This window comes from Suncus etruscus, chromosome X, assembly GCF_024139225.1.
Source record: "Suncus etruscus isolate mSunEtr1 chromosome X, mSunEtr1.pri.cur, whole genome shotgun sequence".
Lineage (NCBI taxonomy): Eukaryota > Metazoa > Chordata > Mammalia > Eulipotyphla > Soricidae > Suncus > Suncus etruscus.
Genome location: NC_064868.1, coordinates 95859320 through 95874776, shown reverse-complemented (window position 1 = coordinate 95874776; position 15457 = coordinate 95859320). Strand labels below are relative to the sequence as shown.

The window sequence follows — 15457 nt, the reverse complement described above, 5'->3', positions numbered from 1 at the left end:
CTGTGGCTTTGTAATCAACAGAGATCCTTTTTTCACATGCCATCAATAGTATCTTAAAATGACGGTTATACTTATCACACTTCAAAAATACTATTACATATTAGATTCATTACTATGCCTATTAAGAACTCATGAAGAAAGATATTACTATATCAATTTTAAAAATACCTGAGTCTTTTATTTCAATATATCTGGTTCATTTATAAACATGTGTTTTATTTCATATATTCTGAAAGGGGCCACAGCAACAAAGGAAACTGTGGCACAATGAAGGTTGAGAACTCTGACCAGTGCCAATCATGTCTCTCTCATGTCTCTTGTCAGTTATAGATTTATTTACTTATTCATTTACTTTAAATCTGATGACAAATTTTAAAGTATGCTATTTTTAATTTTTTATATTAAAGATTTGACTATGGATATATTCTAGTCTTTTAAGAATCTCTGGAATTAATAATGTTGAAATGACTTAAATTCTCCAGAAGATCATTCTACTATTTTATTCAAAGACTAATGAACTGATTTATAAACAGTAAGGCAATGGAAAAAAAGGGAAAATACATTTGAAATCCTCTTCCTAAATTTCTGTCCTAAAAATGACAACTGTTATCTATATCTTCCTATGCTATCCTAAGTCAGAATAATCATTTGAGAGTTAAGTCACCTAAATCTTACCCAATAAGAAATAGAAGTAAATCCACTTTCAAAGCATAGGGAGGGAAGAAGAAATTTCTGGGAAATATTTCTTTAATCATACAATAAAAGAATGAGACAATAGTTCCTCTTTTATGGACATAATAATTTAGTATATAGCACTATATAACCATAAGCTATGTCCAGGAAGAAGCTAACACTATACACAGCAGAAAGAATACTGAAGGCATTAAGTTATTGCACATTTTGGGTCTATTGCCTATAAATAAGACAACAGCTAAAGGCTTACAAAACAGATCATAACGCAGTATTATTTTATTTTCCCAAATTCTACATACATTTTAAAAAATCCCCTATTGACTGGAAATAACAATCTACTTCAAATTTCAAGCTGATACTTTCTGAAAGTATTTTATACCAAAGGGACAAAATTTAAACATCAGTTCTCATAATACAATAGAAAAAATGTTGAGGTTGCATAAAATTAAACTAAAACTCTATCAAAACTTAGGAAATCTGAATTTGCATTTAACCTTTCATAGATTTGCTGCTCAATATAAAAATGCAAAATATAAGAGCAAATCCTAGTTATTAAATATTTGATTACATAACAATTACTCACCATAGATAATTAAAAATTGATTCTATTGGCAGTACACATAGTTAAATAACGGTATGTATTCAGTTACTTACATCATCAGTAATACAAAGATAAACAATCCTGTCTTGACAGATGTAATGAAACAGATAACTGCAAAATAAAAGATATAAAACTTACTGTGGTTATGAGCAATCTTTTTCTAAGCATAGTACTTCAGAAGTCACCATATTATTTACATATATTATCTATAACTTCTCCCCTTCTACCATTTAATTGTTTTTTCCTCAGGTCAAACTGGTACAAAGAAATAAGAAATTAAAAGAAGCTACAAAGTGAAATGGTACACATATTACCCATTAAAATGATAGCTGTAGCCCCAAAACAGATGATTAGATAATGAAACTATGATATATCTATGCAACTGTTAGTAAAAAATGAAGTCATTACATTTGCTTATACATGGATAAATATGGAGAGTATTATGCTGTGTATAATGAAGCAGGGAGAAGGATATAGAATGATTGTACTCATTTGTGAGATATAAACAAAAAGTGAATACAGTAATCATATCCAAAGACAATATTGAGAAAAAGGCCAGAAGGACTTGTCCATGATAGGAAGCTTGCCACAAAGAGTGGGGGAATGCAGTAAGAGCAGAGAAGGGACCACTATGGTAATGATAGTTGGAAGTGATTACTCTGGACAAGGACTGGGTGCTGAAAGCAGGTAATTTGAGATGTATGATACTCCTTCAGTATTACTGCAAATCAGAGTATCAAAAAAGAAAAGAGAGAGAGAGAGAAGAAAAATGTCTGCTATAAAGGCAGACGGGGCGGGGGGAGAAGGGTTAAGGCAGGGGGGATAGTGGTAGCAGGAAATATGCACTGCAGGGAGGTATGTTTATTAAGCACTGTTGACTGAAAGTCAATCATGAACAACTCTGTAGCTATGTATAGTGGTTCAATTAAAAATTATTAAAAAAAGAAAAAATTAAGTGATAGCTGTAAGGTCTGGAGAGAGTACAGTGGGTAAGGTACTTGCCTGGCATGTGGCCAACCCAGGTTCAATTACTAGCATCCCATATGATCCCTAAGCACTGTCAGGAGTGATTTCTGAATGCAAAGACAGGAGTAAACCCTGATCATTACTAGGTATGGCCACAATATAAAAACAAACAAACAAAAAACCTAATAGCTACAAAAACAAATTGAACTCTTAAGTACTAAACAATAGATGGGATCTTAAGAGGGACATAAAATTAAGAACAGCCCCCATGAGCCATACAGTTTTACTTGATTTCTCTTAAGATATCAAAGCAACATTTTCCCCTACCAAATACCCAATAAGTGTTTTGTGCCTACTTTGATCAAATCACTGGGCTGAGTGCTGAGGACTCAATAAGTAAATGTAATTAGTCCCTTCCTTTGTATCCATCACAGTGTAGGGAATTACACAGCAGTTTGCTAAATAGGAGGATGAGGAGTTAACAGCACAGTAGGTGGCACTCTGGAGACACAGAGAGGAGATACATAAGTCAAAGGCAATAGGAAAGACTTTTTACAATAAGTTGTGTATGAGCTGAGATATGATGAATAAGAAATGACAAAGTAAAGATTAAGAAAAGAGTATTCATGTGATAGAAGAAGCCTAAGGGCCTGGGAATCATACTAGGTTTAGAAAAGTATAGAAGTTCAAATAACTTGAAATGGATTTAAGAAAAAAACTGTTTCTATACATGAGGCTGGAAAAATAATGAAATACTCGGTTCTACATGTCCTTTTAAATCACACTGTGCCTTGTCCTAAAATAAATGAATATGCATCAGAGGATTTTAGCCAAGAGAGTGTGAAAAGAAAAGGACAGGGTCAAACACCAGGGGTTCCCACTAATCTGTGGTATACACTTTATTTTATAAAGGACACTTGGCTACAGTGTGGAGAACTGAATGAGTGAAGAACAAGATAGAAGAGGGCTGAATACAGCAAGTAAGAAGTGACAAGGGAGGTGAGGCAGAGGAACAATTTAATTTTCCTCTATATTACTACTTCAGACAAGCAGATAGATAGGAATATGTGCTAAATTTAATGTTTTGCTTTTAAGCCACACCTGGTAATGCTCAGGGTTTACTCCTGGATCTATGCTCATGGAACAATCCTAGCATGACTCGGGGGAGGGGGAATATGTGGTACTAGGGATTGAACCTAGGTTGGCTACCTGCAAGGCAAGACAAGTACCCTGCCTGCTGTACCATTTCTCTGGCCCTAAATTTCATTTTTAATATCCATAATAAGGCTTGATATGAATTACAAGGTGGTACAGCAATTCAGGCAAAATGGTTTCTTTCATAATTATAGAACTATTTATGGTTTCATTATGACTTCCACATCACCAAATCCAATGGCTCCCTCTGAAACATATAACAGTGTTGACTATTTCTTTCTCATGAAAAAAATTTTCTCACCACTTGATATTTGACACTAGTCTTCTCAGTTTATGTGTCTGCTGTGTCTTTCCCTTTCTGTTGATATTTTCAAGCATCCTCAGCAACCCTGCTTTTATCACATATTTCCAGAAGGATGGCACACACTCATGTTTTGTTTTCAAAATTACTATGATTATGTAAATGATTCCCGAATACAGGCTTGACTTATCTACAGAGCTCTACGCCTAAATACACTATTATTTGCTAGATATATCCAAATGGACATACCACAGACAACTTAAAGCCACTTGTCTAAAACAGAAATCATTATTTTCCCCATAAAACCTGTTTATACTAAATCACATTCATATGCCAATGATGGTCCATGCAATCAGAGTCTCCTATCAGGGAATGATGAAAAAGAAACTTTAGCTGTTATAAAGTACAAGTCCACAGAAATGGATAAACATATCTATGTAGATACACAAAAATGAGGTTCTTGACCCACTTTTAGAGTACATGGGATTCCAGAAGAAGAAACATAAGTTCAAGAAGACTAAGATCTTTTAGCTAAGTATGACAGGAAAACAAAACTGAGGGCTAAAGTTAGATATAAGTACAAGGAAGGTATGACCACAATATAAAGGGAAAAGGGAATGAAACTGAAATTCCAAACCACATTAAGGAAGCTACTCAAATGATAAAATGCATCTGCTGAAAGAAGAAAAATAATCAGAATTACTCTTGATCAAGAAAATAATTAACAAAGGTCATTCATAAAGTATTTAATGTGGGACTTAAAATTAGCAAAAGTTTATAAAAACTAAGAACTTGAAGAATATTTAAAGATGCAAAAGCATGGAAAAATATTGACCAAAGCTTCAAATATCACAACAGTTCAGGGAATAAGAAAGAGTCTGATAATGATATGGAATGAAGATCAGAAATGAAAAATACTGTGAAGGCCAAGTCTGAACTTTATTCTAAAGGCAATGGGTTTAAGAAAGAACCTGTAATTATAGAAATACAAAATATAGATTTATGGGGTAGCAACTAAAACTCGAAAAAATAATTAAGCAATGACATAAGAAATGAAGGTCTGAACTATCACTACGACAAGTTGAAATACCTCGTGTAAGAGAAAAGTATTTGGCAAAGAAGTTCAATATGATTCTGATGTTTTAATCTTAGCTAACTGAATGGTTGGCGGTGCTGCTACAAATGAAGGGAATAGTAAGAGAAATACCTTGTTAGGAGGGAAATTATTACCATACTAAAATGGACATTGTTTTTTTGGCTTTTGGAGTAAAGTAATGAAAGTTTTCTTGGGGAGAGGGTCACACCCAGCAGTACTCAGTGATTACTCCTGGCTCTGTACTCAGGAATCATTCCTGCCAGTGCTCAGGGAGCCTTATGGGATTTCAGGGATCAAACTTGCATCAGTGGCATGCAAGGCAATGCTTTAACCACTGTACTATAACTCTGGCCTCATTAAAATTATTTTTAATTGGGAAAATGAGACATAACTATAGAAAAGAAACAAAGGTGGATGGTTAAAAGATAAAGACAATTTAGAAACAGAGGGCCTTACTCAGAGGACAGTGGACATAACTGGATCAGGATCCATGTGGAGAAGCACAGTAATCAGCATGACTGTCTAGAACTACAACCAAATGTTCAGTGGATTACATATCTAGTCCCACACAGACTGTAATTGACAAAATGTGGCAGAAGATGCAAGCTTTACTTTCATGTTTTCTTTGGACATTTTTGGTGACTGAATAGAAACAGATATTACAAAAGCCTGATAAATATCAGGGGGATTTCTGGGCCACACCTGGAGGTGCTTGGGGCTTACTTCTGTCTCTATATTAAGGGCTCGTTCCTGGTAGGACTTGGGGAGACTACAGAGGGTGCCAGGTTGGTAGTATGCAAGGCAATCGCCCTATCTGTTGTATTCTCTAGCCTGATAAATGTTCAAAGAAACTATAAAGTCAATCAAACAAGGAACTGGAATTGTTTAATCCCTAAGACTACCTTTGAGTACCCTCACTACACTGCTAAGAAACAGGCCACAGAACCTTTACAATTCACAGATCTGATAATCTCTAGCCCTCACTTTATATGTAGGTAGAGTGGACAATGGACGAACAAAATCCTTCTGAAGAACAAATTCAGGAGCTAAAATAGTGACTAGATTTTTCTCAGGCCTGAGTGATAGCACAGTGGTAAGGTAAAGTCTATATGCAGCAGACTCAGGATGGACCTGGGTTCAATCCCCAGCATGCCATATGGTCTTCCAAGCCTGCCAGGAGTGATTTCTGAGTGCAAGCCAGGAGTAACCCCTGAGAGTCATCGGATGTGGCCAAAAATGAATGAACAAATGAATGAATAGATTTTTCTCTCCTTCAATTTTTAAACAGGAATTTGTAACTTCCATTATGGTAGTGTTCTTATTTCACCATTGTTTCTTGGGTTAGGAGGGGGAGCTCAAGGATCTGACTTGCCTTTGAGTTTCTGGTCAATAGACCACAGGAGGCACACTGGGGCCATAATGGGGAGGTTGTGTATAACTCAGATTCTCTGGACTTGAATCCATTGACCAGATGAATGTTTAAGGCCACTTCATGCAGAAAGGAGCCATGTTCTCAGTTTAGAAAGAATAGCACACCCAGACAGTTGGGTAGCCCAAAAGAGAATCTAGAAATTCTTGAGTTATATCATGTTATAACTGTTTCAGCATTTTAACTGAGCATATGGCTATATGGACAGAAATATCAAATCCTTCCTGCTAGGTTAGCTACAAAACTATTGAGTGAAAAATAAAATTCAACGAAAAAGATTCTGAATAATAAAGGATGAAGTGACTTATGAAAAAGCATGGGGTAATAAGAACTAAAAAGGGGTCTTGGCTAGAGTTGAAAAGAAACTGAAAAATGCAGAGTAACCTTGAACCATGTGTCTGTGAAATCTTATTTTAACACTCTATTCTGAGGACTTTCTTCAACAGTAACTTAGACTATATTTTATACCATCCAAGAAGTTAGTTAATCCTTGAAGACAATAAGGACTTCTTCGTGATATAAACTACGGATTCCCAGATCACTCAATGAGGTATATACAGCATTTGCCTAGCAAGCACAGGTTGTGAGTTAAACCCCAGTGCAACCACATTCACTGAAGTGATCCTAATGAACCTACAAACTGGGTACCTGGTGGGAGGAAAAGAAGCTAAGATCTAAGGAGATAAAGATGGATAAAGTAAGATAAAAAATTTAAAGTACTTATGAGTAAAGTTGAGGCCCTTTTAATCTTATTCTAAAATTTTTCATCTATGTCTTCTCCAATCCATTCCCAATTAGCCACCAGTGTGATCTTTAAAAGCAAAATGTCCATGTCAAGCCACTGTTGAAAGTCTTCAATAGCCTCCCAATATGCAAAGAGTAAAGTTCAATTTCGTACTATGGTCTTTGAGGTCCTACATGATTTCTCTCCTCTCCTTCACTCAAACTTTATTTTCACACTGGTCATCAGTCACTGAGAAGCACTTACAGTTCTAAAACATTACCTAAGATTTCCTGCCTGTATACCATGTCTCTAGAAGTCACTCTTTCTACCTAGAATATAATCCCTTTTTACTTCCACTTGATTTCTAGAATTATTTAGGAATTTACAATCTCCATTAAACTATAACCACTATGAGGGCAAACATTGTAATTCTTCTTGTATTCTCAGCAACAAGAAAAGTACTTGGCAACAGTCAAATGCTCAGCAAATATTTATAAAAGAATGAGTAAAGTAATCTTATTGATTTTATCTGCATCAAGTGTTGAATGTCCTCGAGCTGCATAGTGCTATGCATTTCATTTTACATTGAAAACGTCTACATATCCCCTTAAAATATTAATATCAAGTCACAATAAGCCTAATTAGACATTTTCTAACCTTTTCTGTCATCTTATTCACATTATGTACTTTTCTAGTTTTCTGCTATTCTAGTTACATTTTTATGGATATATGAGTTGTAAACAACAATATTCTAACACCAATCCCATTACCAGTGTCAATTTCCCTCTATCAATTTCCTATGTTCTCTCCTGTCAGCTCAACCCCACTCCCCATATAACACCTGCCACCTTGACTGACAGGCACACTTTATCATTTTCTGTTTGTAGTTTAGATACCATTTTTTCAGTGTTGTTGAGTCTGTACTCTGGATACATAGCTATATATACCACTTTCCTACCTCACTGGTACATTAAAGGCCTGACTCCTATTGCCCTATTACTTACCTTTCTAATCTTCTTCCTTCCCCTCTCAATTTCTTTCCTTCTCCTCCCTATGCTCTGGATCTAAGGGTGTTCTAGGAATCCGCCCCATCCAGTTATACTACAGATAAATAAAATCATCTCTTCTGTACTTCTTCTGGCTTACTTCACTCAACACGATACCTTCTAGTTCCAACCAGGTGGTTACAATGAACAGAATTCATTTCTTTCAGCCCTCTACCATATGTAAAACAGGACTCACTTGCCATGTGAGTATGTTAGTTTGTTATTTTCAGAAGGTATCTTAGCCAGAATCTGCTCTGTCACCTCCAGGAAGTTTCCTCCACACCAAGCATGTTTGGCAAGAATAGTGGTTCCCCTGGCAACCACAGCAAATAGAATGGCCATGACTTCAATCTATCAAAGGAAAAAAAGATACACAAGATTTAGAATATTTTTGATATGATCTTTCAAAAAGTTATCTACTATTATTCACCAATATCTACCAAGATATTCTACTGATGGAAGTGCAATAACATTACATGTAACAAACTTAAATCTAACAAGGTCAGTCTTGCACAAACTTAAGTCCTAAAGTAGGCCAAAATACATAGGCGTATAAAGACTCATAAAACATATAAGATTGATGAATAGTCTGCATTTACCAATTATAAGATGAAAATTGATGTCATCACTTAAAAAACAATGATGCAGTACTCTCAACCTGAAACTTTTGTCCTAGTAAAATAGTGCAATAGAAATTATACTCTATATTAAAAAATATCCCTATTAATAATATCAATAGCCACAATAGTTATAAGTTGCCTACTGTGTGCCAGATACTGTTTTAATGAAGCACTTTATCATTTAATATTATTTTTATACACACATTAAAATACACACATTAAAAATTATACAATTTTATGAAACATTACAGATGAAAAAACTTAAGTACATGCTGACTTATTCTGTATAATATTAGACCTAGGAAGGATTTAAACACAGGAAGTCTGGTTCTAAAACTCAGTTTTATCCCTAAACTATAAATTGCCTCTAATATAAAGGGACCCATAACAGAAATAGAGTGAAAATAACCCAAGCCTTCTGTATCTCTTCCTCACTCCACTCTCTAAATGAGGATTTTCTTGGGGGAACCTTCAGCCATCTTCTCTTGAATTTATTCTTATATGTAGCAGGTTATACTTTCCAAATTGCTTTATCATGTACGCTATCTTCTGATTCCAAAAATTTACACTGACCTGTAATATACCTTAGGTACTACAGCAGCTTTTCAACGTCCTGTTAAACATTTTTAGTTGCTAAATCTTGAACTTACTGTAATCTGGCTTTTTTCCCCTCAATTTTTCATAAATCCAAGCTTGTTAAATTTCACCAACAACATTTGCATTGCAAAATTCACTTGTCATTTCTCCATTCTAGCTTAACCTTTTAGGAATAGTGGAATACTACTGCTAAGCTCTCCTCTTGAATTGCTTTCTAAGTCTGGGTGAACCTTCTGTCATATTACTGAGTTGTCCTCTAGATGACCTCTAAACATTGAATTTTCACAGGAATTGATTTATAGTTCTTATCCCTGGAAAAGAAGCTTATTCAGACCTGATTTATTTGCTACAGATACATTCCATGAGACACACTAAAGGAGTGAGAAAACTGAAGACAAGACCAAGATATAATAATAGTTGGTAAATAATAAATATGAACCCCCAAAAGAAACCCAGAATATGGTAACCTGGAAGCCAAAGTAAAAGAGAATTTTAATAAAGAACTGTTGTCTGCAACTAGATGTGTTCAGTGATGCATAGTATGAGGAATGTAAAACAGGCTGAACTTTTATAAGGAAGGAGGTCACTGATTAGAATCAAGAAGATATGTTACGTAACCGAACAAAAATATAAAGTGAAAAAGAAAAGAAATTATATGGTTCTGAGGCTGGAGAGATAGTACTGCTGGTGAGGCTCTTGCCTTGCTTCAGCTGACCTTGGTTCCATTTCTGGCATCCCATATGGTTTCCTGAGCACTGCCAGAGGTAATTCTCTGAGTAGGATGGTCCCTTTAGGACCACGAAAATTGGTCCTAAAGAAATAAAAAATTATATAGTCCTTATGACAAAGATATTTTAACAAAAAACAGCAGCCTAGTTCCTTAGAAGCTTCAAAAAGACATCTAGTTGGGAAACAACAACAAATGACCTAGTGTTAATGGACAACAATTTCATTATGAACCAACATGAGATAACTGCAACTAAATTTTTTGGTTTGTTTCTGGTCCAGACACAATAGTGCTCAGGTTTTACTCCTGGCTCTGTTCAGAAGTTACTTCTGGCAGGCTCAGGGGTTCATATGGGGTACCAGGGATTGAACTCGGGGCAGCCACATGCAAGGCAAGTGCCCTACCGACTTTACTATCACTCCAGCTCTGAATCCAATGCTTTTAAATTCTGTATTTTTTTATTTTGATAACATTAAATGCATAATAATCTTAAAATATATCAATGAGGGTCCAGGAAGGTGGCGCTAGAGGTAAGGTGTCTGCCTTGAAAGCGCTAGCATAGGACAAACCTAGGTTCGATCCCCCGGCGTCCCATATGGTCCCCCCAAGCCAGGAGCGATTTCTGAGCGCATAGCCAGGAGTAACCCCTGAGCGTCAAATGGGTGTGGCCCAAAAACCAAAAAAATATATATATCAATAAAGAATATTGGCATAACAGAAACATTTTTTGGAAAATTGTATACCCAAAACTCTATTCTAGACATATTTAAATCACAATGTCTAAGTAAAAAGAAATTATTTGGAGAAAACTCCTTAAAGTCAGATACTATGCTAATTATTAATAATATGCAAATGCATGATAAATCACAAAGTGTCATATAATAATAATGTACTAATCAAGAATGAAAATATAAGCTAGAGAAAATACAAATAATAAAAAGAATATATAAAGAAAAGCCCTGTCTTAACACTGTTTGTTTCTTTCTGTAGCTTTCTTGCCTACTCCTTTCTTTATTTCTTTATTTCTTCATTTCAGAGCAATAATTCCAATCCTACTTCAGCCAAGCTTAGATACCATATGAGTTTCCAATAATTTCATGCTAAAATGCCAAAAGATGCATGGCTTAGAATATAAAAATAATCATCTCATAATTCTAGAGGGCAGAAATTGTTGGTAGGTCATGCTCTCTCTGAAATCTATAAGGAGGAATTCTTGTCTTTTCTTAGCTTTTGGGATTCCTCGACTTGAAGCTGCAGTACATAGTCTATGTATTCATCATCACCTGGTATTCTCCAAGTGTATCATCTTCACAGTATTCTATGTATCTTTTTTTGAGGATACTGACGTCCTGATGACTATATTTAAATTAATATCTTAATCACATCTGAAAATATCCTATTCCAAATAAGATCACATTCACAGACTCCAGGTATCAGGATTTAACACATACTTTTTTTAGATTATAACAAATCCTGATCTTACAAATTTATTTTTTCTAAATCATTCCTACTATATATTCTACCTGGATTCACATCATTACAACTTATATCCTTATCATTACAACTTATATCACTTATATCCCTTTCAGCTTAAAATCTTCTATCCTGTTTCCTTGGGGGACTTACCCTTAACTCTGTGGGTCAGAAAGACCACTTCCAACAGCAGGACATTTAAAAAGTTAATTTCTACTATTTAGAAGATTATGTACCTATAGGTTCAATAATTTTACAAAGGAACTTTGGACCATATCTATTTGTTAGAAAAGGACAACCAGTATATTTTTTAAATTAATAATAGCCTCACAAACAATATTCCACAGTGGAGGTACCAAGCAGTTGAAGATGATTTCAGGTAACTATAAAAAAATGGACACATTAATGTTCCTCATAATTAAGTCCATGTGTTCTGAGAAAAGTTTTAAATCTATATTTTTGTTTTGATAGCTTGAAAAATGCAGTTCCTCATAATTAAGTCCATATGTTCTGAGAAAAGTTTTAAATCTATATTTTTGTTTTGATAGCTTGAAAAATACAAATGGATATTATGATCTATACACAAACCTTATGAATTAGCCATGTCACAGTTTAGTGAGGCAGTTGAGTTCCCTAAAATAACAATGCTTAATTTTTAATGTCTTAGAAGCACAAATGACTATTCTTAGGTGGTCATAGGCTAGCAGGGGTCTTCAAACTACAGCCCGCAGGCCACATATTGTATTTATTCCCATTTTGTTTCTTCACTTCTAAATAAGATATATGCAGTGTGCATAAAAATTTGTTCATAATTTTTGTTTTTACTATAATCTGGCCCTCCAACAGTCTGAAGGACAGTGAACTGGCCCCCTGCTTAAAAAGTTTGAGGACCCCTGGAGAGTCATAGTGACAAGAATAGGTAACTCAAACACTGTTGTTTACCTGAGTTGTTTCAAATCACTTACAAAGACAAAATTATTATTTTGTTTATTCATTTGTTATGGAGCCTCACCCAGGAAAACCCGAATGACCATGTGAGTCTAAGGCTAAAACTTAAGGTTCCCATATGCATAGTAGCCATTTGAGTCATAGCCCTGGCTCAAATTTGATTTGTTTTGTTTGGGGGCCACATGGGTGGCACTCAGGGGTTACTTCTGGCTCTGGGCTCAAAAATCACTCCTGGCAGGCTCGGGGGACCATATGAGATGCCGGAGATCAAACTCGGGCCAGACACATGAAAGGCAAACTCCCTACCCGTTGTGTTATTGCTTAGACCTCAACAAAAATGATCTTTCTGCAGTAACAAGTTAAAATTGAAAGGTATTTGCACAGAAAAATTAACTTTTAAGAATTGATACTTTTTTCCTAATTCTGAAAATGACAGTGTGGCAGAAGAAACAATATCAATTATGAGATTAAGGAGAAATACTCAAAAATGTGTTGAGACCAACTTGAAACCAAATGATAAGACAATGTGCTGTATGAATAAATGTACAACAGTCCCCCCAAAAAATTCATCCCCAAAACAGAAGAATTAACTTATTTCTAAGCACACAAAAGTCAATATTACATTAAAAATTCTATGGAGATGTATCATGCTAATCCATGCAACAGTTCATATCAGAATATTTCAAGGGAAATATGTGATTGATAGACATTAAAATTTCCATTCAGTATCAAGTGGCATACTATTAAACTGTCCCATTATAGCTATTGAATAAAATAAGATATAGAAGTGAGAGCAGGTTAGGGGAGTAAACTAGCCTGAGATAAAACAGCCATATTTAGTGACTAAGAGGGTGTAGGGAAAAGCCTAATGACCTCTAAGGAAGGCCTTATATAGATAAGGTAATTTGGATTGGACCAGACTTTCTATTTCAGTACAACGTATGTTCTTAGTAAGGGTTTTCATCATGTGAGCTGATGCAGGAATCTCTGGAGATAAAATTCAGTACAAAGGACCTCTATTTTAAAGAAAAACATAATATGATCAAGTAAACAATGAACAAACAAATTCAATATAGTGTAAATGGATAAGCCTCTATATGGGGAACGATAGCACAGTGGGTAGAGCATTTGCCTTGTATACAGCCAACCTGGGTTTGATCCCTGACATCCGATATGGTCCCTCCAGATTGTCAAGAGTAATTTCTGAGCACAGAGTCAGGAGTAACTCCTGAGCACTGCTGGATGTGGCCCAAACTCCCCACTCCCAAAAAGAATCTGTACAACTGTAAGGGAGATTCCTTAAAACTTTGTTGTTTTCTCATCTTGGATGAAGAATAAAAATTGATTCAGGTGTCCAATGTACTGGGAATTTCTTCCATTACCATTTTAATTCTATCTCCTTGGAAGAGAAGTCAAAGTGCCCATTTAACCCTCACTAGGTTCCCAATGCTGAGTACAGCATTTAATATTCATTAAAATATTTGTAAGTATATGAATACTGGGGAAGTTTTAGGTTTTAAGTATACTCTAACTTTATAGTCAGTAGGAACTGCCAAAATGATTTTGAATACCAAATTATCTCTTTGGTAATATATCAAAATTGAACTGAGAATAATCTAATTTCCAACTGTCCTGCTAGGATCTTAGGAAAAAGTACACCCAAGTAACAGTGATTTAATATTTCTATAGAGCAAAGAATGAAGGAAGCTCATGTAACAGAGAAAAATAAGAGGTGTTTATGAAAATCTTGAAGTCAGGTTAAGATATAGACTACTATCATTCATATTAGAATTATTCTTTTTTGGTTGATTCTAATACCCAACCAATATTCTTTCTGAAGTTGGAGCCTAGTCTTTCAAGACAACTACCTTTTCTATTTTGTTTTAGCCATCATCACTGATCACAAGATCACAAACATGTAAGTCACAGGGAGTAACATTCTGTCTTGTTTCGAGCTATATCCCTGGTACTTTCAAGTGTCTAGGATCTATTAGTCATTCAATTGGCTTTCGTTAAACATACGAGTAGGCCTGTTCTCAGTCATGGATATCCAAAGAAAAAGAACATTACAAACATGACAGTCTCCTGTGTCATCATGCGACAACAGAAGCACAGGTAGCTAAGAGCAAATAGTAACATAAAGAAATAAACTTTAAAAAAAATGGATTGTTTCGGGGGGTTCTGGGCGAGGGTTATGTTGTAGCACTTGCCAAACAGTGATGGCCAGAGCTTCTTCAATATTGGCCAATCCGATGAACAACGTCCAAGCCTGACGCCGAGGAAGTAACTCTTTCGGAACTGAGGAAGAGGGCTGTCTACATGAGGTGGAGGAAGACGGGTGCCCAGAAAACTGAAGGAGCTCCTAAGTAGGTGAGGCAGAAAGTGACGTCACCATAGAGACAAGGACACCGACTGGAGCTAAGAAATCAAGGCATCTCACGAGCTTCAGCTCTTACAAGAAGGCAGAGAGAAGGGAAAGTTAGCATTCCTTCCTCCCGTGAGAAATGACGTATTCCGACACTCCCAGCTCAGGGCCTTATCAGCGGCTTAGAAAGAAGTTCTCAAAAACTGTTCCTGGCCAGACCATTGAAGTGTTGACGCCAGAGAAGTCCCAGTCACCCTGGCACTAGTTCCTTGCTCCACCCAACATCTTCCCCCAACACCTTTGCCCTCCCTCCACTGACGTTTCCTCACTTGCCGTCGGGCAATACCCCGCTCCGATTACCTGTCCGGGCACCCTAAGAGAGCTTGCGGGCCGAGGACAGCATTAGGGGAGCGGGCAGTAGCTGTCAGCGGGTCCCACCGAAGGCTGGAACCGAACGCCGCCAAGCTTCCGCGGAAAGCGCCCCGCCCGCGCGAGGCCTCCTGGGAATGTCAACGCTCCTCCAATAGGAAAGTGCGGTGGGACGGGTCGGAGACGCACTGCATTCTGGAACTGGTAGTTTCAATTGGCCAACCCCTACGCAACAATTCCTCTCCCATGCTCTCTCTGGTGTTCACCAGCTGTTCCCCTCCCCCCACTTTTCCCCCACACCTCCTCCAACCCATCACTCTCTCCTCACCCCTCCTCTCTCCCAGTCT

General features: G+C 36.4%; 1 protein-coding gene across 3 annotated transcripts in view; it reads right to left on the bottom strand.

Annotated features, from left to right (window-relative positions):
* Window positions 1-15224, bottom strand: part of VAMP7 (vesicle associated membrane protein 7) — a 1102798-nt gene extending 1087574 nt beyond the window's left edge. For 2 of the 3 annotated variants that reach the window (XM_049766700.1, XM_049766698.1), the window contains exons 1-3: window positions 15102-15224; window positions 8208-8362; window positions 1348-1405 (exon numbers count right to left, since the gene is read on the bottom strand). In XM_049766700.1, the coding sequence (XP_049622657.1) occupies window positions 1348-1405; window positions 8208-8353 (204 nt within the window). In that variant the 5' untranslated portion in view covers window positions 8354-8362; window positions 15102-15224. Of the gene's footprint in view, window positions 1-1347; window positions 1406-8207; window positions 8363-15039 lie in introns of all 3 variants that reach the window. The other variant, XM_049766699.1, reaches the window with a different exon arrangement.
* Between the last annotated feature and the right edge of the window lie 233 nt (window positions 15225-15457).